Raw genomic sequence first — 23,433 nt, forward strand, 5'->3', positions numbered from 1 at the left:
GTGCGGACAAGCCTCCCCTCTGAGTCATGAATTAGACACAGGCTGACTTAGAGTGATACTTTGTTCTTTTGCCTTCTTTTCCCTGGACTCCCCGTCTGAAATGTGAGGAATAATTACACCACTCTGCTTCCCAGGGTTACTTTTTTATTGTTTTTAATCTTAAAACTGTGTTCCATATTAATCACTCAAAGTACCCAGACTTTAAATCCCTAGTGTCCCACTAGCCTGGACAAAAGGATGGAGAGAGCGTGAACCATACATACAGCACCAGCCAGTTTCCCATCTCTCCCCACGCCGTTCACTCCCACAGCACACTGTCCTGAGCACACACCACTGACGTCTGAATCTCCTGATGCATCTTTTCAGTACAGACTTTCTGAAGGAAACCCAAGAACTAGGAGGTCAGTTGAGCTAGAACTACAAGAAAGAAAAAGTACTGAAAACTATTTCCTTTTTTCTAAAGAAAGGAACTCATTAAGTTTGTGAACAGGGGAATACACTGTCCTTTCAGTAAAACTGCTCTCCAGGAAAACTAGTATCTCAACGTACTTACTATAAAACACTTGAATTTCCCCGGCCCATCACCTGCCACCCTATCCCCACCCCACCCCCAAACCCCACAGATTGTGGATTTCCTCTCATTCTTGGCAGAGTTACTAGAAGAAACATAATACCCCCTTCGGACTGCTCCCAACAGCTGCTGGAACAAGAAGGGGGAGTTCGGGATAGCCCTCCAAAGAGGCCTCTAAAAATGACTCTTCCCTTTCCAAACCACGAGCCAATGATCACGACTTCTCTCTCCCTGACCCCTTAAAGCAAAGGGAAGAGCTGCCAAGTGGCTCAGGGAATAAGGACACTTGCCACCAAACCCGACAACCTGAGTTCAATCCTTGGAACCCGTGCGGTAGAGGGAGAAAACCATAGGTTGTAAACCATAGGTGTCCTCTGAACTCGGCAGGTGCTCATGGGACGCACACCCACACACATATATACAAATAAATAACTTTTAAAATCTGTTCAAGTAAAGGAACCACAAAGGCAACAGTGTTTCCTTCCCAAAATGCCCACCTCCAACTCACCTGCTCTCTATTTGGCTTAAAGTGAACCTTGCCTCAGTAGGCAACATTCCTGCTTCCCTAACCTGTATTTCCGAAACAGCGCCTTACTACTTGACAGGTCCAGTATTTTTCATGTTTATTTAATCAAAAAAATTTAATTACATTTAGTGGGGGAGAGGGGCTGGGGAAGAGAGGGAAAGAGAGAATGTGTGTGGCTGCACATTGCCATGGTATACATGTAGAGGTCAGAGAACAACTCATGTGAGTTGGTTCTTCTACCATATGGGTTCCAGAGTCTCAAACTCAGGCCATTAGACCCGAGAGCAAGCATCTTCATCCACCGAGCCATCTCAGGGGCCCCAACCCACCAATTCTTTTTCTTTTCTTTTTCTTTTTCTTTGGTTTTTTTTTTTTTTTGGGGGGGGGGGGGCTTTTTGAGACAAGATCTCTGGCTGTCCTGGAACTCCCTATGTACACCAGGCTGGCCTCAAACTCACAAAGGTCCATCTACCTGCCTCTGTCTCCCAAGTGCTGGGATTGAAGGCATGTACCTAGCAAATCCACCAATTTCTACATTACATTTCTTATCAAACTCCAATTTAATATACTCCCATTATTACTGGCCATCTGTTCCCAGTCCATATATCTAATTCCCTTCAGGTCAAGAGATTTAAAAAGCAAAAATGTAGGACTTAATTCAGCAGGGACTCCTCTCTGCTGGTGACATCACATACTAATGCTCTATCAGGAAAGCCCCATTACCAAGCAACAGAGAGACATTCAGGGAGCCTTTAGGATTTCAGCTGAGACCACCAACAGAGTTCGTGAATGTCAACTGGGGGCAGAGGCAATATCTCTCTTCACCACGGAGAAGCTGAACAGAACCTCCAACATCATTCCCCAAAGGTGATGGCTGGGGCTGAGTGAAGACCGTGAAAACCGTACAAGAACTGAGTGAGAAAATATCATGTAAAGAATGATCTGGAGAAGGGGCAGGAGAGGGCGGAGGGTGAACTAGCTGACCCCACATGTCTTTCCCATCTCTGACTCCTATGATTCTTTGACCTCCAATTTGGGGCTGTGAACAAGGACTGGAAAGTCAACAGACATGGCGATGTTTTGAAAGGCCCAGCAGCCTGCTCTTGTCATTTAGTGGCCGTCACGTGTATTTTAAGGTGTCTCCAAGCCCCATCTTCATTTCGCAGCTGTTACCTTTCTCAGCGGTCTGAGCGCGTGTCAAATACCAGAAAAGAGAGAGAGCAGGGAAGAATGTGTGGGCAGTTAACTGTAGGCTAACAAGGGCAGGCAGGGCCCATTGGGTGGCCTGTTCTTCCAGGGAGGGCGATGTGGACAGTCTGAGGAAAATGAAGACCTGACTCAGCTGAGCCAAGGCAGCCAACCCTCCAACAAGGGGTCAATTCTTTTTCCAGATAGCCTCCTTCTCAGTTGGACCAGTGCTCCCGGAGCAGGGGTTCATGTGGGCATTTTTCACTGGGACTGCCATCTTGCCTCTGTGGCGTTCTGCTCAAAGCCCATTGACCCCACCAAGACTGCAGAACAGGCTGACCCCTTCGAGGTGAACCTCTTTTCCACTTCATCTGACAGGGTACACCAGAGGAAGTTTCTCAACAACCAGTTTCTGTAGATAAGGGTAGAGGAGTCAATTTTTCCTCTGAAACTCATAATCCATTTTCTCCCTTTATTCTTTCTCATGTTAATTTTCAAGATTTTCCAGAACCTGCCTCAAAGAAAGTCACCTTGAATTTCTCCATGTTCCATGGTTAGGAGTCTGGACCAGAAACTAATCCAACACCAAGGTCAACCCAGAGTTAAGGGTAAGACTTCATACAAAGAAAATTCTTTTCTGTGTCAAGAACTAAAACTAACCATTTAAAAACCTGTTTTCCTCAGTAATTCTACCACCCCCTGGACTTCAGAAGCTCAACCCAAACTTTACTCGATGAAGGATCTAGATTTCCAAATGAACTCACTGCAGACTGTGGAGTCTGGTTTTCTCTAGGATTCTGCCTCGAATGTTAGTGAAGTCACCCTATGGTTCAAAGGCCAGGTGACTAGGAAAGGCAGGGAGTACTTCATCCCTGCAGCCTTGGAGCCTCTCTTCCAGTCTGCATCTGAAGGTAGGCCTGCACCAGACCATTTCCTGCTTCTGCAGGTGTATTTACTGTGAGCATGTAAACTGAACCCTCCTTTTATTAACCCAGAAACCATTAAAAAAAAAAAAAAAAAGGCCTGGGGCTGGAGAGATGGCTCAGTGGTTAAGAGAGCATACAACTCTTACAGAAGACCTGACTCCAGTCCCAGCACCCTCTGGCACCAGGGATTCAATGTCTCTGACCTCCCTAGGCACCTACATTCATGTGCGTGCACACACACCATATTTTAAAACAATTAAAAAATTTTAAAGGCCTTTCTAAATCAACTAAGATAACAGCCCTACAGGAAACCTCTGAGCAGTAAGGAGAGGCTGACTCCTCACAGGTAAGGGATAAGAAGAAAGCCTGGGATACTTTTGAGTTGCTAATTGTTTCCTAAAAATCACAGTTTAGGCCTTAAAGACCAGTCAGCAACGCCCTCTCCATTCAGTTAGGAAAGGAAACTTCATGCTTTTTTTTTTTTCTGGGGCGGGGGGGGGGGTAGCTCTTAGGTGCAATCATTTTAAAACAAACAAACACACTCTGCTTATCTGTGTCTATCTCACCACTCTGGATGTTAATCATCACTGAAATAGATACCCTCGTCCTCCAGCCTCAAAGAGCTCCAAGGCTGCAGGACCGTCAAAGGAATGAGCCTGCATGCCAGGGCAAACACCTCAGAAGCTCTAGCTTCTCCTGAAACCCCTATTGTTAATTCCAGGCAATCTATCCCAGGCTAATGTAAGCACAGCCAAGTAACTGTCCATAAGATCCTTAAAAGGAATTCCCACCTGAAAATATGAAACACTGCAATAAAGAAGGGGTCAAGTAAGCTTTCTTGACCATAGAGATTGCAAGTATTATGTAAACTTTGGTTTCTATGCAGAGTGCCCTTTCTTTGCTCCTCCTAACGATCTATCAGAATTTAGAGACGGCCCTTCTGTTCCTCCCCAGCAGTGTGCTTTTGCACACGGCAGGCATCACATATGAACAGAGCTTGAGTCTACTGCTCTGTTCTTACACACTGAACTGGGTTAGTGCCCACACCATTCTTCACTCACAAGAGCTCTGTGTGAAACACTGCCTTGAGTTCTTCTCTTATAACCAAGATATTTCTATCCCCTAGGCTTCACAAAGCTTTCAAATAAAACTTATTTGAAATCAGATGACTAATTCAAACTACTTTTTGTTTCCTAAAAAAAAGGGAGGGAGGGAAAAAAAAAGAAGCCCACTTAGGATACTTCTTAGTGTTTACTGGGCAAGAAGCCTACAGGGAAGCAAATTATTTGTTTGTGGTTTTTAAGTGGCTCAAATGCCTTCAAGCACAAGAATAAGACCATTAACAAATGACAAGGAACCCAAGCAGTTCATCTTACTCAACAAAGCTATGATCAGTTAGGAACAGCTAAACTGAACAGGGCTTGCCCTGGGCCGGAAGGTCAGCAGTTAGTGTTTCTAAAACTCAGAAGGCCCTTCAGCAGCAAGTGCGGTCCCTAAGCCCACAGGTTCTGCTGTCCTGCTTGTGAAAACATTCAGGACAGGTGAGAGAACCTGGATGTTGTATGTGTGTTTGTGTGTGTTTCCTATCATTAAGCAGCACTTCCACATCAAACCTTGTCCACTTCTGACATATGCAGATACAGGGAGGCAAGCCAATAAAAACAGCTTAGGAAAGGCCCCATTTTACTGAGCAATACCATTCCTAGTCTTTAAGGAGATAAAACTCAAAGCCAGTGAGGTTATATGTCTTCTGAGAAAGTCAAAGTTTTGTACTGTGCTTATAAAGACATACTTGCTTATCCAGTCTGCAGTGAATTAGTCCAAAGCATGAATAACAGCTCACGCTATGCAGGGAGCTATGTTCTGCACTTAGGGAACAGGCACTCTGATGCTCTGAGTGAATTGGGGCACATACCTTATCTCTTCAGGGATGACAACTACCTCTCCTGGTGGTTTATTAAGTCTTTGCAGCTGTCCAGAAGCAGGTCACACTGGTAAATGCTCTCCACCTGCTATAACAGGCATAATTTCTCCCTCTCAACCAAAAACAGAGCAGTGACCCTGCTCTTTATTAAGTGCCACAGCAAAACAACCTCTCTTCATGCTAGGACACATACACACAAAATTAAAATGCACATATCTAATAATAGTAAAGCCATAATAAATATCATTTGGCAAACCCTAAGCACTTTTTACTATAAATTCATTTTCATTTTGTTATCATTCTCAGTTCCTCTCTTTTAGAACATCAGAAAGGGAAATAAAAATAAACATCGACTCATTCGTTCTCCAGAGTAAGAGAAAGCCAAACTTTGCTTTAGTTAGCTTGAATGCCAGACATTTTGGACAACTTCTATTATAGGCCAAGATTCCTTCAACAAGTTACTCTGTCAGAGTACATGATATATATGAAAGAAAATGTCTTTCTGAAATCCAGAACTATATACAATGAACATATGCCAATAAGGAGAGAAAGAGAGAGAGAGAGAGAGAGAGAGAGAGGAAGAAGAAGAGGAGGAGGAGGAAGAAGAAAAGTACATAAAATGTTACAAGTAAACTTTACTACAGATTACTGGAGATTGAAATACATATAATTCTGATTCTTTTCCTTTTGGCTTAAAAAAGTTATTCAGATTTTAAAGGGGGGAGGATACTTGTGTTTACAGGTGATAAGACTGTGCACACAACTAAAATCCTAAGGAACCATGATCACCAACAAACTGTTCTAGAATAGAATGAATCAAACAAGACAATCGGGTGGAAAACTTACTCAAGTATAACACTACATTAGCAGGCAGGAGAAAAGAGTGCACTTTCAGCAAACACAAACCCATGAAACACAAACACACAGGAACAAACCAGTAATAAATGATAAATAAAAATTAGATGTTAAAGCACAAGAGTCCTTGAAAAGGCACAGAATGGTTTTGGTCATGAACTGAGTATCAGTGGAGCAGTAACATTGCCATTCCAACCCAGCAAGTATAATGTAACCCTAGCAGACACTACACTCCATCATGGAGCAACACGTGTAAAATGTTATGGAAATGGGAAGATACACCAGTAGAAGAAAGCGAGAGTTCAGATATAAATTGAATACACACACCTGTGTGTGTGTGTGTGTGTGTGTGTGTGTGTGTACACTTAGTATACAGCAATGTAAGCTTCCCATTGTGAAAGAGCTTAACAACCAGTGTAGCAATAACTAAGCAGCTAATTAGAGAAAAATGGAGTAAAAGAATTTCTCTCCTTGCACCAAAACAAGTGTTACTGATGAAAATGTCATTTTAAAAAATAAGAAAATCAAGGGTTGGGGATTTAGCTCAGTGGTAGAGCGCTTGCCTAGCAAGCAAAAGGCCCTGGGTTCGATCCTCAGCTCCAAAAAAAAAGAAAGAAAGAAAGAAAATCAGCTGGCAATCAAATTTGTCAGCTCTGTGGAAGAATTTGAAATTTCTCAGGTTAAGGGGGAGGAGAAAAAAATTACAAGATTGGCAGATTCTTATGAAGTATAAAAATTCTAATAAAAACAATAGAATAAAAAATTGGAAAATATTTATCAAAGATGACAGACTAGAGCCAAACATTTATGACCCAGAAAAATTCCAATTTTATAACAAAAACACCAAGACCCCAGTAACACAGAGTAGAAAGAGACAATCTCACAGGTGAAACAGACACATAGCAAAATATTTATCCTGGCCAGTGATGAGAGAGACACAAAGTAACACAGCTTTGGGTACTCTTCACTCAGCCACTGAAGTTGCAAAGGTTTGGGGGTTTTGTTTTTGTTAATTCTCACATCAAATTGGTTCACTCATTCTTTGCTGGTATACCGAGACTTGATCCAATACCTTTGCATATCAAAACCTTTGTTCAATAATGCCTAGCTTGAGATTTTTATTCTAAGGAACTAATTCAAGACAAATGTATGGTGTGGTATGTGATGGTACTTTACAATCCATTACATTATGCATTAAGCACTCTTCTGTTAGGATGGGTAAGGGAGCAAGGGCAGGTTGGCAATTAAGGGGGTGTGCAACTGAAAAACTTTTAAAATGGAAAAAGTTGTGTAGATAGGATTTCTTATGCAAAAAAAAAAAAAAAAAAAAAAGGTATTACAATTGAGCAAGGGCTGCCTGCAATCTGAAAGCTCTTATCCTCACCAGTCCTGTGGATGCTTTCCCCTTCCCGTTTAACAACCTAAGTGTTGCAGGAATGTTTTGCATTCACAGGTCTCAGACATTACTAGGTCAAACCGCAGTATCTTGGATACAGCCTACATCAGCTCCAACTTGCGGCCTCAAGCAGACATCTTTTGTGGGTCCTTCTGCCTGAATCAAGTCCTAAAATATGTTGACAATGGGACTAAAAGCTTTTTTTTTTTAAGGATCCGAGCCCTTTTCTGCACTTTTGACTTTATCAGAGCCCTGAAGCCTAACAACCTCGGAGAGAGTGGGCAGGATGAAAGGCCACAAAACACAGAGAGAGACCACCTAGTGGGCCTGGGTCCCAGAACCAGTAGGCGTCGTCCTTCAAGGCCTGACGCACAGGACACAGACCAACCTAGTTGTTCTGAGCTGAGGAACCCAGAGAGCCAAAAATTTAGGAAAAGCCACAGCTCACAAGGGCTGAAGAGTATTTTAGGATGGCTAATTGTGAGTAGCCGCCCGGGGGAGGGCGCTGACTGAGGGTTGCTCTCCCGACGCTTCCTCGGGTGGGGGACTCTCGAAGAGGGGTGACACCGGCATTCCCCGAGGGTGCTGGGGAGGGATCTGGGGGCGGGGGATGGGGTGAATCTGGGCTTCGGTATTTCGGGTGCCACACGGCCCCGAGCCGACCAGGCCTCGGCGCCCCGCCCTTTCCCAGGACGCTGGCCCGCCCGGGGCGGGGAGCGGGCGGGCGAGCGGGCGCTTACAGGTCGGTGCCGAGCCGCGTGAAGCCGGAGTTGAGCGAGGCCCGGGCTATCCGGCGCCAGAGCAGGTCGCAGCTGGTGAAGCGGCGCAGCCAGCGGCACACCTGGGCCAGGCGGCCGAGGGCCCGCATGTCGAGGTAGGAGCAGATGAGCAGCAGCAGCTCCTCGGGCAGGCGCCAGAGCGCGGGCCCCGCGGCCGGACGTGCGGCCGGCTCCGCAGCCGCCGCCGCCGCCTCCTCGGCGGCCGCCGCCATGGCCGCCCGGGGCCCCGGGACGCCGCCCCACGCCCGACACCCACGCCCCCGTGCTCTCTCCAGGCTGCCGTCCTCCCGCCGCCCGGGCCCGACCCTCCGTTCCTCCTCCTTCCCGGGCCCTGCGCTCCCCTCATCCCGCTTCCCGGAGCTTCCCGGCCCTTGCTCCACGCCTCCGCCTTCCTCTGCTTCCTGCCCCGGGCCCGCCTCAGCCCCCGGCCCCGCTGCCGTCCTCGCCGGCTGCAGGCCCGGCTTCCCTTCCGCCCCGCTTCCTCTTCCGCCGTGCCCGGTGCCCGCTCTCCCCTTCCCCTTCCCTCGCTTTCCCCGCGCGACCCTGGCCTCCTGCGGTTCCCTCGCCTCCCCGCCCTCGCCTTCCCGGGGTCCGCGGTGCCCGGGGACACCCGAGCGGCCCTGGCTGCCCATGAGCGGCCGCGGGGCCGGCTCGACACGCAGCGGAGCCGAAGACGCCGCCGCCGCCGCCGCCGCCTCGAGAGGAGGCGACACCATGTCGGACCCGGTCACATGGGGCAGCGCGGGCCCAAGCCGGGACCCGCCCCTCACGCCTGCATTTCGGGGTGCGAACCCCAACTTGGGCGCTGACATCCCCATCTTCTGGAGCACCAGGAACATCTGGTTGAAGCACATGCCTTCGAGACTCTAACGAGGAACCAAGCTTGGTGGCTCACGTCTGTAACCTTGGCGTGAGGCTGGCCATGAGTTCAAGGCCCGCCTGGCCTACAGAGAAAGAGCCTGTCCAAATTGGGGGGAAAAGAAAAAAAGGTCCCCATCCTAAGCTACAAGAGGAGCCTGTGGCTTCAGGAACCATCTAAGCGGAACCTCCGCCCCTAAGAGGCACCCACTTGCTTGGCCTTTTGGTTCTGGGAGCGTCCCTCTTCCCCCAGGTGATGCCTTCTTTCCACAAGCCTCAAACCAGACTCTTACAAAACTGCAACCCAAAAGTTACAAAGTTCCATTGTCATTGGTCTCACAAAGGATATGAACCAAGATCTGTCAGTGTGCCTGTATAATTAGATGATATCTGGGCAGGTAAAAACAGCCTACTAAACCCTGAGTCCGTAGCTCCCAAACCAAGCAGCACATCAAACATAGCTGACCTAAGTCAGCAGCCATCACATAGGGCAAGTTGATTCCCCAAGATTACATCCAATCCACTTCCTGTACCAGCACTGGGTCCATTTGAATCAGTCTGAAAGGCTTTGGAAGTCAAGACCTATGGTCTGTGCTGGTCCCTTTAATCACCTGTGGCTTCTGTGTGTGTGTGAAGGGCACTTTCTCCAGATTCAGGTATTATAGGCACAGGTAAAATACACAGCTGATTTTGAAAAGCTAGACAAGGAAAGGAGTGAAGCGTCTTACGTCATTTTCTGTTACATGTTGTTGGTAATTTGGACACACTGGAATGAATTCAGTATATTTAGTGTAATTGTTAGAAAGCTCAAAAGTATATGCATGTCATCCTTGTGGTTCGTATTATTTCTCTGTTAGCACAGGGCTACATAATAAGATCTGGAAGAGCCAGGCTTGGTGGAGCATGCTTATATATAATCCCACCACTGGGGAGCCAGAGGCAGGCACATCTCTGTGAGCTCAGGCTAGCCAGGGCTACATCCTGAGACCAAAAAAAAAAAAAAAAAAAAAAAAAGGACAAGTAAAGGAAGATGAGTGTCTTTCTTCCTGAAATCTGTGAAAGAAACAAGCTGTGGTGCCACACACCTGAAATGCCAGCACTTCAGGAGGCAGTAAAATCACAATTGTAAAGCCAGCCTGGTCTGCAAAGTAAATTCCATGCCAGCCAAGGGGCCATAGTAAGACTCTGTCTTAAAGACAACCCCAAAATCCATATAAGAATGATTGGAGAATTTTCTTTTGTGCTGACATCTTAATAGCCATTTTTAAAGAAGCCGGAATGGATGAGACATTAATTCTGAAAATCACTGAAAACCTAAGCGTAGCCAAGGGGAGAACAAGGTAAGCCCTTTCACTGAACTACAGGGCTGCAGAAGCATCATGTAACAAGGTCAGATCTGAATCTGGCTTTGCCCTAGAATTACTTTTTGATCTTAACAAAACAACAACAAAAACCCCCGCCTCTTTTGGCCTTTTAGTGTTCTCAGTCCGCAGCAGAGATAAATGCCTCTGCTTTACTTTCGAAGGATAAATGAGATGATCCCTGTAAAATGCTTTGAACTCCTCTAAGAAAATTCTCAGTGATAGTTACAGGTCAAATCCTGTTACAAAAAAAAACCACACATGCACACATCCCCTTAAAAAAAAAAATATGCAACAAAGGCTTTGTGCAGAAAACAGTTTCCAAACTCAAGGCCATGGTTAAAAAGAACATTTGTGCATGTTACTGTCAGGTAGGTAAATGAAGTGGTAAAAGGCACAGTTCAGACAATCAGACTTTAGGCCGTCTTTAGAGAGCATTTTACTAAACTGCTTTAGTCTCAGGTGTGATGATCCTGCTAGACAACTGTTCAGATGGAGGCATTGCCAAGTGAAGTGGTGGGTACCATTAGGTCAACATTTGCTGCATTTGGTGCTGTGAACCGCTCTGACAAGAAGACAGCTGGATATAATGTATGGTCTCAGAAGCCTATTTAAAGTTAAGTATTTATAGCTGTTGTTCACATATAGTATAGTTCATCCATGGTGATTGTTTCTAGTATTTAGCAGAAGACTTAGAGGCAATTTTTTTTTAATCTAACTAACCCAGTACAACAGCAGGATTAAAATGCACAGTTAAATGAGTACATCTCACCAATTACCCATATTGCCTTCATTGATGGACAAACAAAACTATCATTTAAAAATATCAAATTGCAGAGGCTAAAGAGATGACTCAGTCACTAAAAGTGTAGACCCGAGTTTGACCCCCGACCCCTATAACCCCAGCACTGTGTAGGCAGAAACATGAGGCTGCCTGGGACCTAATGACCGGCCAAATCTGCAAACTTAGATTCAGTGAGAGAGCCTATCTCAAAAATGAAAGAGAGAGCAACTGAGGAAGCCATCTGACATTGACCTCTGGCCTCCACACCTGTGTACACACACACACACACACACACAGGAACATGTGCACACAGACACAAACCAAGTTGCCAGCCAGGTTTGGTAGTACACACCTAATAATCCCAGTATTCTGGATGTGGAGGCAGGAGAGTTGGAGAGTTTGAATCCAGCCTGGACTACCTTGTCAGTAAATAAATAAAAAAGTGTTTGGTTTTGTTTTAGAACCGGGGATTAAGCCCAGGGCCTCATACATGATAAGCGGTATTCCACTACTATGCCATTATCCTAAGCTCTTAATTAACTAATTAACAAATACCATAGTCAAATCAGATGAACTACTTGGGGTAGAATTGATGTCTAGGACGGGTCAAGTGGCTCGGTGGATAGGGTGCTGAGTCCCACCCCAAGGACACACATGGAGAGATTGACTCCCCGGTGTTCTCTGCCCTCCACATGTACTTTCATGCCTCTGTGACACTAGTGACTTACGTGTATTGAACACTGTCAGCCACTGCCACAGAAACTTTCTGTGTATTGATAGAGTGCCCTGAATCTTCCTCCTCACCCCCACCACGGTTTTTGGAGACAGTTGCTCTGTGTAGCCCTAGCTGTCCTGGGACTCACAGAGCTCCACCTGCCTCTGCCTCCTGAGTGCTGGGATGGAGGGTTTAAACCCTCCACACTTTAAAAGCATCTATAGGAACAAGTGTGTTCTTGCCAAAGGACATTTAACTAGAGTTTGGTGGCTCCTCCCTTGTGGTCCCACTTCATTTTCTTCCTTAAAGTCAGTAACAATATGGGCTGATGAGATGGCTTAGTGGATAAAGATGCCTATCTCCTCCCTCCAATCCGGATGACCAGAACTGGATCCCAGAGAGCCACTTGGCTTGAAGAGATAACTGATCCCAAAGGCTGTCCTCTGACCTTCACACATAGCCACCACCCACACACAGGCACAAATATCCTTAAACACTGATACATTTAGTATGTATTCCATGAACTTTCTCCTTGTTTATTTGATTGGGGGTCATGAACGGCACAGTACATGTGAGAAGGTGAGAGGACAGTTTGTAGGAGTCAGCTATCTCCTACCACATGGGTCCCAGGGATTGAACTCGGGTCGTCCGGCATGCTTGGAGGCAGGCACCTCTATCCACTGGTCATATCAAGGCTCTAGAGGAACTGTTAAAATAAATGTACCTCTCTGTGTATATATGCAAAATGGAGTGATTAAGAAAAATGCTCATGATGGTTACTTCCTGGTGATATACATTTTGAATTTTATCCTTAGACTCTCTCTGTTACTTCATTTTCTTCCCCTGTAAGCATGTTTCAACTTTAAGAAAATCAATAAACCCTTTAAAGAGAAAATGACATCATCGTGAGCACCATGTGACAAGGAGTTTGGAGATTTGAAAGCTAGGTCAGTGCCAGAATGGGTTTCTTTGTGGTCATCATTGTTTGGCTGTTTTCTTCTTTTGCTTTCTTTTGCTTTGAGACAGGGTCTCACAGCGCCTCGCTGGCAGGCCAGCACTGGCTGTGGAGGTCTGGAGGTCTCTTCTACCTCCACAGAGGTCAAGGTCAAGTTAAAGGCGCATGCCACCATAGCCAGCCTGCTCACTTGGTTTTGTTGTTCCGGGGTTTTGTTTTAGGGTCCCCCTCGTGTGTGTGTGTGTGTGTGTGTGTGTGTGTGTGTGTGTGTGTGATCATGTGAGTATGTGTCGAGGCCAGAGGTAAACAACAGCTATTTTCCCAGTTGTCTCCACTTTACTTTTTTGAGACAGAATCTCTCAGTAAACCTGGAGCTCACTAACTGGCAAGATTTGCTGGTCGGTGAACTCCAGGGATCTGCCTGTCTCTGCTAATATATGCACACCATCACGCTGACTTTCACTTGGGTGCAGGGCATTGAACTCAGGTCCTCATGCTAACATGGCAAACATTTTACCCACAGAGATATCGTGCAGACTTCTGGGGTTTTGTTTTTGAGAGAGAATTTTATCATGTAATGCAGACCACCCTCAAGCTTAAAGCCTCCAGCTTAAAGCCTCCAGCTTAGTCTCCCTGCTCAACTGTTGACAGATTTTTTTTTTAAATCAAGACAAGGTCTCTCTGTGTAGCTTTGGCTGTCCTAGAACTCACTCTGTAGACCAGACTGGCCTAGAACTCACAGAGATCCGCCTGCCTCTGCCTCCCCACTGCTGGGACTAAAGGCGAGTGCCACCACCGCCCAGCCAATAGTCACATTTTAAGAAAAAAGGCCAAAAAGGTATTAACACCTAAATGTAAAATAATAATTAAATCAGTTTTTGTATGTTTGTGTGTAACAGAGATTGAACTCTGAGTTCATTGATGTTTAGAAGTTTATTTTACTGCTGTCCTATACAGAAGAATTCCAAATGTCTTTACAGACCTTTCCCTCTAAGAGAGAGCACAACTCCCCACTCCTGGGGTAACCCACATGCTGACTTCTCTCCAGAGAATACAGTTCAGGAAGGACAGGAGCCACTGCACTGTGGTGTGGCTTCCACCGAGAGGTGAAGGGCCAGTCAACAAGTCAGATTAATAGTGGGGAACATTAAGGCCGGGAGGGGCGCCGTGCAACTCAGTGGTAGAGTGTTCGCCTAAACACAAGGCCGGGGCTCCATTGTTAGCACTGCAGAAATAAAAGGAAAAACAGATGGTAGGTACCTCTGTAGCCTTCCTCTCCAGAACTATATCTAATACTGAAGAACACCATACAGCTCCCAACTGACGAGAGGTCTACAAAATACCTAACCAGCATCCCCTCAAAATGTTAAGATGATAAAAAATAAGGAAAGTCCCAGCTAACAGGGACCAAAAGAGACACACTGGAATAAATACAATATGATATTCCAGATAGGATTCTGAAGAAAAAGAGAACAAAGACATGTGACTAAAAGCTGAGGGAATTTGGCCAGCCATAGTGGTCCCATGCTAATAATCCCAGCTCTCAGGAGGCTGAGGCAAGATCATGAATGTAAGTAAACCTCTATTTAAAATGTCTGGTCAGCTAGACCTGGGAGTGTTAATACAGTGTGACAATACTTGTTTAACATGTAGGAGGCTCGGGTTCAGTCAATAGCTGGGAAAATGGAGAGGTGAACGGAGATTTCTCATGGTCTGGATTAACAGTCGGATTACTCAGAGAAACACCGTGTCAGAAGACAAACAAGAACCAGTTGGACTACAAACATTGTTTTCCAGGGTCAGCAAACACCATCCCAGGGTGAGGGGTGTCTGTCACTTGGTAGGATTGCTTGTCTAGTATGCACAAAACCCTGTGCTCCACCCCCAAGACCACCTACGCCAGACATCTTGAGGTGACGCCTGTACTTAGGTGCAGCCCTAGGAAAGTAGAGACAGCTGGATCAGGAGTTCAAGGTCATCCTCAGCTACACAGTGAGTTTGAAGCCAACCTGAACTATGTGAGACCTTGTGAGAAAGCAAGCAAGAAGTCATTGGTGGTGGCGCATGCCTTTAATCCCAGCACTTGGGAAGCCGAGGTAGGTGGACCTCGAGGCCAGCCTAGGCTACAGCTCAAGTTCCGAGACAGGCAGGGCTACACAAAGAAACTGTCTCAAACCTTCCTCCCCACACCCCCCCCCCAAAGAAAAGGAAGAAATGCAGGCACTGTTTCAAGATCTAATTCTGACTTTGAAGTTTTTTTAAAAAACCACATTTTTAATCATTAATGTTTATATAAATCAGATCATATGGATGTATGTAAATGCACAGTGTCTGTAATCGACAGAAGGACAGTAGGGAAAATGCAACTTTGTAAGGAAGGAAAGAAAACTTCAACATCTTCAGGATTTGCCAGGAAAGTACCACGGCTGTGAGTAAGTCCATGATGGTCTCCTTTTTGTCTCGGGGGATGCCAGCATGTCTTAAGGACACGGTAGAAATAAGTATGGAACCATCAAAACAAGGCCTTAAACAAATTCCTGCATTCCGTGTGGCATCAGATTTTATGGGTTTTCTGATCTTTACCAGTCCAAAGCCAACTTGACAACAACAATGGAAGAGCTGTACAGCCTGTGGAGTCCCATAATTACGGGCTTTCTCACCATGCTGCCAGATTTTCTTATATTTAAAAAGGATCGATAAAATTAGCCGACTGCTAATGATAAGCATAAATATGACCTCATGAGCTCTTTCCCAAGAAAGGAGTAAGAATTAACGTCCAGGTCTCTTAAGCATCTTGAATTCTTCTAGAAGAAACTGCTAGGTCAAATATAAACTTAAGCTGGGCATGGTGGCTCAGGTCTGTTATCCCAGCACTTGAGAGACTAAGGCAAGAAGAATGATCCAAGCTTCAGGCCAGCCTGGGCCATAGAGTGAGGCTCTGTCTCTAATTAATTAATCTAGACAGGCTGGAGCACTCCTTTAATCTCAGGCAGAGGCAGGTGTATGTCTTGGATTACAGGTCAGCCTGGTCCGCATAAAGAGTTCCACACCAGTCAGGGCTACATAGTGAGACCTCATTTCAAAATAAAACAAAACAAAACAAAAAAAATAAATAAATTAAGATAAAATTATTATTCCTCTTTCTACAATTATTATTAACACCATTTAATAATGTCTAACTTAAGACATTCATAACACTGATGGAGTCTCTGGTTGTCGTTTATTATTGTGTTAGGTTTCAGTCCCTGTTTAAAATTTGGGGAAAATGCAATGGGTTGTTTTGTATTCTTTATTTTTATTTATTAACTTGGCAGGGGAAGGTGTCACAGATGCCATGGCACATATATGGAGGTTAAAGACAATTTGCAGGAGTCCATTCTCTCCTTCTCCCATGTGGGTCCAGGAATAGCACCCAAGTCATCTGGCCTGGCAGTAAGCAGCACCTTATCCACTGAGACATCTCACTAGCCCCCAGTTTTACTTTACTAAAACCTACATACACACATGAATATTTACACACACATACTAAATAGAGAGCAAGTGTGACCTTTGAACCAAAATGTAATACTTTGAGTAGCCGTGTAACTGCTTCTAAAATATTATGTATTTTCTATAATGTACATTCCTCCTTCTTCCTTACAGACTGTTTCAAACACAAATAAACAAGGGAGAAAAATAGTGTGTTAGCACTCAACCAGGAATGGAAAACAGTCAAGAAGCTCAAGGTAGCCCCAGGGTATGTTCCCAGTGCCAGTAGATGAGGTGGCCAGGAGGAGTGCACCTCACACACCTTTCCCTGAAGTCTCCTGAGCTCTTCCCGAGCACACAAAGCTCAGCAAGACCACTGGCTCCTCACGAAGGACAACAGCCATGGACAATCAACTCTTGCTTCCCACACCCTCAGCTCTCCTTCCCAGCCAAGAGCACACTTTCTGCTAGAAGAGCCTTCCAGCTAGAGTGAACCAAGAAAGTTGAACTTCACAGCTGCAAAGGGAGCTTCTAGACAGAGCAGAACAGACAAAGGAAGGGCTGGACTGGAAGTCTTTCTGCTAATAGAATCAGTGAGCACTCAGCACTCGGCCTTCAAGAGACAGGCAGGTACTGCCTCCACCTGAGGGGGGAGGGGGGTGAGCCTCCTCCTGGGCGAGGGATGAGTTTGCACATGCTGAGAATCACCTCAAGTAGTAGGGAACACTGACCCTACTTGGGTCTTCATGCACCCAAGGAAACCTGGTAGATGTGTGGTACCGCTTAGGAGATTTCTTTTACCCATATCTGTCACAGTCCTCCTCCAGCTCATTTACCATCCAGCAATAGAAGGACAGCCAGAAAGATAAGGCCTCACACTTGCCTAACTCATTAAAAACAATAGGCGGATCTCTGAGTTCGAGGCCAGCCTGGTCTACAAAGCGAGTTCTAGCATAGCCTCCAGAGCTACAGAGAAACCCTGTCTCGGAAAAAATAAAAGAAAAAAGAAAGAAAGAAAAAAGAAAAGAAAGAGAAAGGAAGGAAGGAAGGAAGGAAGGAAGGAAGGAAGGAAGGAAGGGAAAATTAAAGTTAGCCAGACATGGTGGCACATGCATTTGGAACTTGGAAGGTAAAGGAAGAAAGACAGACTTCTGTGAATCCCAGGCCAGCCAGGGCTACACAGACCCTTTCCCTCTCTCTCAAAAAAAGAAAGAAAAGGAAAAAGAAAGAAGTGGGGGGCAGGGAACGCTCGACAGACAGTTCTCAGCACTTTCCCCTCTTACGGAGGACACAGAGGACGCTGGTTTGACTCAGCATCCAACTGATGGTTCATAACTCTCCTGACTCCAGTTCCAGGGACCCATTTCTGTCTTCTGACATTTACCTGCCCCAGGCATGACAACCTAGACATATATGCATGTAGACTATAAACACTCATACCCATAAAATTAATAATCTCAGTACTCAAGAGGCAGAGGCAAAGTAGATCTCTGAGTTAGAGGTCCAGCCTGGTCTACATAGAGAGTAGCACACACACACACCTTAAAGTTAATATCAATTATTGAAAGGACCTCTCAGCATCCTGTCACCTCTCATGAGAAATCATTGAACAATAATTTTTTATTTATTTATTTATTTATTTATTTATTTTTTGGTTTTTTAAGACAGGGTTCTCTGTGCTGGGATTAAAGGTGTGTGCCACCACAGCCCGGCTGAACAATGGAATGTTAAATGTCTAAGCAGCTACCTCATGACAGTCTAGGGAAGATCTATGGGATAAAAGGAAGTAACTTGGCATCATAGAACTTCCATAATACTAATTTAAATATGTGTGTGTGTGTGTGTGTGTGTGTGTGTGTGTGTGTGTGTGGTGTGTGTGTGTGTGTGTGTGTGTGTGTGTGTGTGTGTGTGTGTGTAAGATGTCCATACCATGGTACATACACACAGGTCAGAGGACAACTTGCAGGACTCAGTTTCTCTCTTTCTGCCATGTGGTTTCTTAGGGATCGAACTGAGGAAATCAGGTTTGGTGGCAAGCACCTTAGCTCAAAGAGCCATCTTACCTGCCCATTTGGTATCTTTTGAATTTTTACCTATTAACTATATTTATTATTCACCAAAAGTTATTTTTATTTTTTATTTTTTTTTGGTTTTTCGAGACAGGGTTTCTCTGTGTAGCTTTGCGCTTTTCCTGGGACTTACTCTGTAGATCAGGCTGGCCTCGAACTCACGGAGATCTGCCTGCCTCTGCCTCCCGAGTTCTGGAATTAAAGGCATGTGCCACCAATACCCGGCCACCAAAAGTAATTTTTAACACCACACATCATGGCTCAAGTCTTTACTCTCAACACTCAGGAGGCAGAGGTAGATAGATTTCTGTAAGTTCAAGGCCATAGCCAATAATGAGTTCGAGTCTATTGAAGGCCACATAATGAGAGCCTCTCTAAAAACAAATCAAACAAAACAAAAACCCCACGACAAAAGTCAGTTTTATTGATAAGGGAGAATTCTAAATCGTGAAAGGGTAATTTTTTGAGCATATTTGAGTAAGTAGAAGAAGCCATAATGAGGGAAGTTGCTTTTTGCAATAGAGAACACTAGTAAGCAAAGGGGATTTGCAATGCATTAACGAAACTATCTGAAGGTAGATCAGAGTCATAACTAGGAGAGAAGGGCGTGAATGAATCTACCCCCACTGGGTTTAAATAGTCCGCAATGCACAGGGAAAAGTACTAAGCGGGCGATACTGACCTCAGCTGAAAGTTGTAAGGAGAGTTTAGGGAGCAAAGCTTCAGAATACTGGAGCATCACAGTGGAGCATAAACACGTTCAAGTGAAATGGACTTCTCTGTGGGGTGTATTTCAAGTTTTTTAAAGTGTTGGCACATACCCACCCTTCCAAACACGCAGCGGCACCCATCCCGTTAGAAGCCTGAGGCCACTGAGAGTCGGGAACCTTCAGCTTTCTTCCGCAGGCTGCTCTTTGCATTTTTACCGCCTTCCGTGACGGCAGTGCCAGCTGAGGTTCTTTTTTAGCTTACTTTCCAACCGAACCTTTTGTACATTTCTGGAATTTAAGCGCCTCAGTTACTGCTGCTTCTCTGTAACAGCCCAGCTTTGAGGGATTAAGGGGGGGTTGGTTTTGTTTTTTGTAATACATGTAGATCAAGAGTTATCTGAGTTGAGAAGAATATCCTGTTTGAGTTGGGGATGGGGAATCTTTTCTTATTTTTTGTTTTTCTTGTGCTGTTTTGAGCAGTAATCTTTAGCAAGTGTTTCTGTTTTTGTTTTTGTTTGGTTTTTGTGTTTTAAGAAGCCCCAAACACACCACAAAACATTCCAAGTGATTTTAACTCCTGAAGGACGTTGGGCTACCTGAGTGATTCTCTTCTCTTCTTTGGCAGAAAGGATTAGAAACCTCCACAGAACTTGCTCTCTATTAAAGTGGAGTGCTGTGCATTCATTGGCAGAGGTGAATTGTTTTCAGATTACATGCGAAAGAGTGTGTGTGTGTTTCTTTCCCACATCAAAGACTTGGATGGAGGCAGTTCTGAGTATTGCCAGGGATGCAAGAATTGGTGCTAAAGTGATTAGCAAAATTGCTTTTCTGCAAAAGAAGCACAAAACATTACCTAGGGATTAGAGGAGAAGAGGGCAAGATTAAAGGTGATGTTGAATTTTGGGTAGAATATCTTATCCATCTTTTTCAAATCATGCTTCAAGGATTCGGTGGCCCCTCCGTGAGGAAACCTGAACAAATCAAAGCCTTGCATTCACAAGTTTTGTGCACAGAATCACTGACAAGGTAAAGTAACAAAGGTAACATTAAAACTGTTGTGAGCAGCCTTCGTTCCTCAAGTGAGCACCCAGTTTTCCCTTGCCCTGCAGATACATTCTGAGAATTATTTGATTCTGCACACACCAACAACTCCAAAGTCTCTTGCTTTTGTTTTGCATATCTGCCTGTTGAGTTTAAATGATAAAGTACTTTATAGATCCCAAGGTAGTTATGTTTTAGTAAATCTTCAATTAGTTTAGCATTTTTTTATTTTTTATTTTATTTTATTTTTTGAGACAGGGTTTATCTGTGTAGTTCTGGTTGTCCCAGAATTCGCTTTGTAGACCAGGCTGGTCTCGAACTCACAAAGATCCACCTGCCTCTGCCTCCCAAGTGCTGGGATTAAAGGTGTGTGCCATCTGCTAGACCTACCACACTGCTAGACGAAATATAAAAAGCCACAGGGAGAAGACTGAGGATACAGCACAGTGGTCGTAGTTTACCTATGAAGTGCAAGGCCTCAGGTTCGATGCCCAGCATTGCAGCCCTCCCGACAACCAACCTACCCTTACAATTCCTGGTGTAAGAGATTATTTTAAGAGATATCTCTGGAATGCCCTGTGTCATCCCCTGTCACTCTGGGTGTCTTGTCAATCTTTTTGAAAACTCAAATCAGTTGCTAGTTTCTTCAATGAAGTGCTCCCAAGTCAGACAGGCAGAAATATGTAAATAAGGTGTGCATAGAACTTTCCTGTGAATAAACTTCTTTTCCTCTTTTAAAAAACACTGCCCCCCCCCCAAAAAAAATAACACATATCTGGATAGGTGTCAAAATCATAATCCTGAGTGAAATAAGCAGAATAGATCTGGAGCAGTGTATACAGCATGATGTCATTTATGAGAGTCACCACAAAGGTCTTAGATCTTTAAGGACTATACATGTAAATAAAAGTACAAGAAAAGAATAGAATAGGGCTATATGTACATCATACTCGTGATATCGGCTAGTCCTGGGAAAGGGAGGTGACCCGGGTAGTGATGAAAGGGAATTTTAGTCCCAACTCTAATGCCTCTTTTCTCTTAAGGAGGGGGGAGCCATTAAGCTAAGATGATTCACTTAAGGCAAAGTTAGAGGGCATGAGTGTCATTGAAATTCTTGTCTAAAATACAGACGGGGGTTTGAGAGCTCATCTTTGTTCTCCTAAATTGTCCTTCATTGTCCTTTCACTTAGGGTACAGACTTTTTTTTTTTTTTTTTTTTTTTCTCTAGCCTGTCTCGTTTTCTTTCAACATCAGGAAAAGCTGTTTCAAATTGATTAAACATTTCAGAATAGTTGTTACCACCGTTTTCTTTCCCCACAATAAACTTTCCTTCCCAAGTTCTCTGACTGTTGGATGGAACTTGATCTCTGTGTTAGATGGAGAAGAGCAGCCACTCGGGAGTCCTGTGCAGAGCAGGTGGATGGATAAACAATCAGACAAGCAAGCAAGCAGGCCTGGCTGGCGCGGGGCAGGGCGCAACAACAGTTTTATGAACGTTTTCTTTTTTCATTGCGCAGACGTCGTTTCTGAAGGTTTGCCTATTTGACTTCTTCGCTCTGAGGAACTTGTCGAGAACAATCATTTTCGATCTGTCTTTCCCTCGGGGTCCCGTAAGGTCACTGGACATAAGATAGCTGTGAAATTTGACATTGTTCCCATTTAAATGCTTTCCCCAGCAAGTGCAAGAGAGCGGCCGCTCGGGTGTGGGGCTCGCGGCCGGGCGGGCGCTCTGAGCCTCGCCGACCCTCCAGGCTTCAAAGCCTGCCATCCTTGATCTCCCCAAAGAATGTTTTTGAATTCTACGTCCATCTAGTGGTCGCCGGCAAAGATCTACTTGGCTTTTTCTTTCTTCCTTTTCTTTCACACTTGAGCAGTGAGATTCTGTTTGTGATGGGGGTTCTGCCCCCCTCGGTCTTTAATTCGTTCACAGGTGGTTTCAAAGTGTCTGTCCTCGGCCACTGCCTTCTATAAACAAGCAGGAATTCGCAGGCTGCCGCGGGCCCAGGGCGCCCCTCTCCTCCCAATGCCCTCCTGCTCTCACTTTGAAAATAGACTGTTTTGTGGACAGTAAAGTACAGTTCCTTTTCAGAGATGAGATTAGAGGCTTGAGGGGAGTCTGGAGGGAGGGAGTGTTTTTCTTTTTCTTCTGCGTTTTGCTTTTCTTTTTCTCACCGGAGAGCCTTTGTGCGGGGAGTCGTTTTAGCAAGCGCAAGAACTGTACTTATTTCACACTCAGTTGCGCCTTTGGTTAAGGATGACACGGCCGGCCCCAAGCCCGAGCGCAAGGTGCTGGGAATTGCGGCTTTTCCCCCTTGATTCCACCTCTGGCATCCTAAACTCGTGGGTAAAGGCTGCCGATCAGGTGGTGACAGGAGCTAACAGCGGCCACAGGTCCAAAGGATCAAATTCTCTAAGTTCTAGGGAAGGATGAAGGAAGGACTCGAGCGTCTTATGTCTCCCCTCTTTCAATGAGTCCCAGAGCATCTCCCCAGGTCCCACACGCTTTCCTTGAAATTCAAGAGGGAGTACTCTACATCGGTTGTTGGTCCTGGGCTGTTGAGGAGTTCGTGGATACACACTGTTTTGAATTCTGTGAGGAAAAACAAACAAACAAAAAAGTACGTGGAGTCCCTGCTATCTTTCCGTCTCCGCTGCATCAGGGGCTCCGAGACAGTCTGTCCTGGACCACCTTAGGCTGGAGGAATACAGACAGGCGCGAGTTTAATGTCTAGAAGTCTGCAGTTGTTCCAATTCACCTAAATCCTTTCCATAGTTCAAAACACTTTCTCTCCAGGACCTGGAGAGAAGGCTCAGCAGTTAAAAACACTTATTAGCCTTGCAGAGGACCCCAACCCCCATCCACCTACTCAGCCCCCCACCCACCCACCCCAGCCCCCACAGACCCATCACACCCAGGTAGGGCTGCTCACAACCAACTGTAAATCCAGCAGCCCAGGGGAATCAGATGCCTTTGACTTCCTGGAGCACCTGCATTCGTGCCCACATGACACACATACACATAATATACACACATAATTTTTTATCATAAGCAAAATCTGAAATATATATATTTCCAAGGCAGGGTTTCTCTGTGTAGTTTTGTTGCCTATCCTGGATCTCACTCTGTAGACCAGGCTGAAACATATATTTTTAATTAATCTATTTGTTTTTGTGTACATTGGTGTTTTGCCTGCATGTGTGTCCATGTGAGGGTGTCAGATCCCCTGGAACTGAAGTTATAGTTATGAGCTGTCAAGTGGGTGCTGGGAATTGAACCTCTGGCCCTCTGGAAGAGCAGCCAGTGCTC

At 45.2% G+C, this 23,433-nt stretch overlaps 1 protein-coding gene and 1 non-coding gene across 2 annotated transcripts in view; one reads left to right on the forward strand and one right to left on the reverse strand.

Moving 5' to 3' along the window:
* Fbxw4 (F-box and WD repeat domain containing 4) overlaps window positions 1-8,905 on the reverse strand; it is an 83,256-nt gene extending 74,351 nt beyond the window's left edge. The window contains exon 1 of the mRNA XM_036170859.1: window positions 8,127-8,905. Coding sequence (XP_036026752.1) covers window positions 8,127-8,881 — 755 coding nt within the window. The 5' untranslated portion in view covers window positions 8,882-8,905. The remainder of the gene's footprint in view (window positions 1-8,126) is intronic.
* Trnaa-agc lies at window positions 6,522-6,594 on the forward strand. The gene has a single exon. It is a non-coding gene; the product is annotated as a tRNA-Ala (tRNA).
* Window positions 8,906-23,433: the final 14,528 nt, after the last annotated feature.

The sequence above is a fragment of the Onychomys torridus genome, chromosome 1 (assembly GCF_903995425.1).
Source record: "Onychomys torridus chromosome 1, mOncTor1.1, whole genome shotgun sequence".
Classification (NCBI taxonomy): Eukaryota; Metazoa; Chordata; class Mammalia; order Rodentia; family Cricetidae; genus Onychomys; species Onychomys torridus.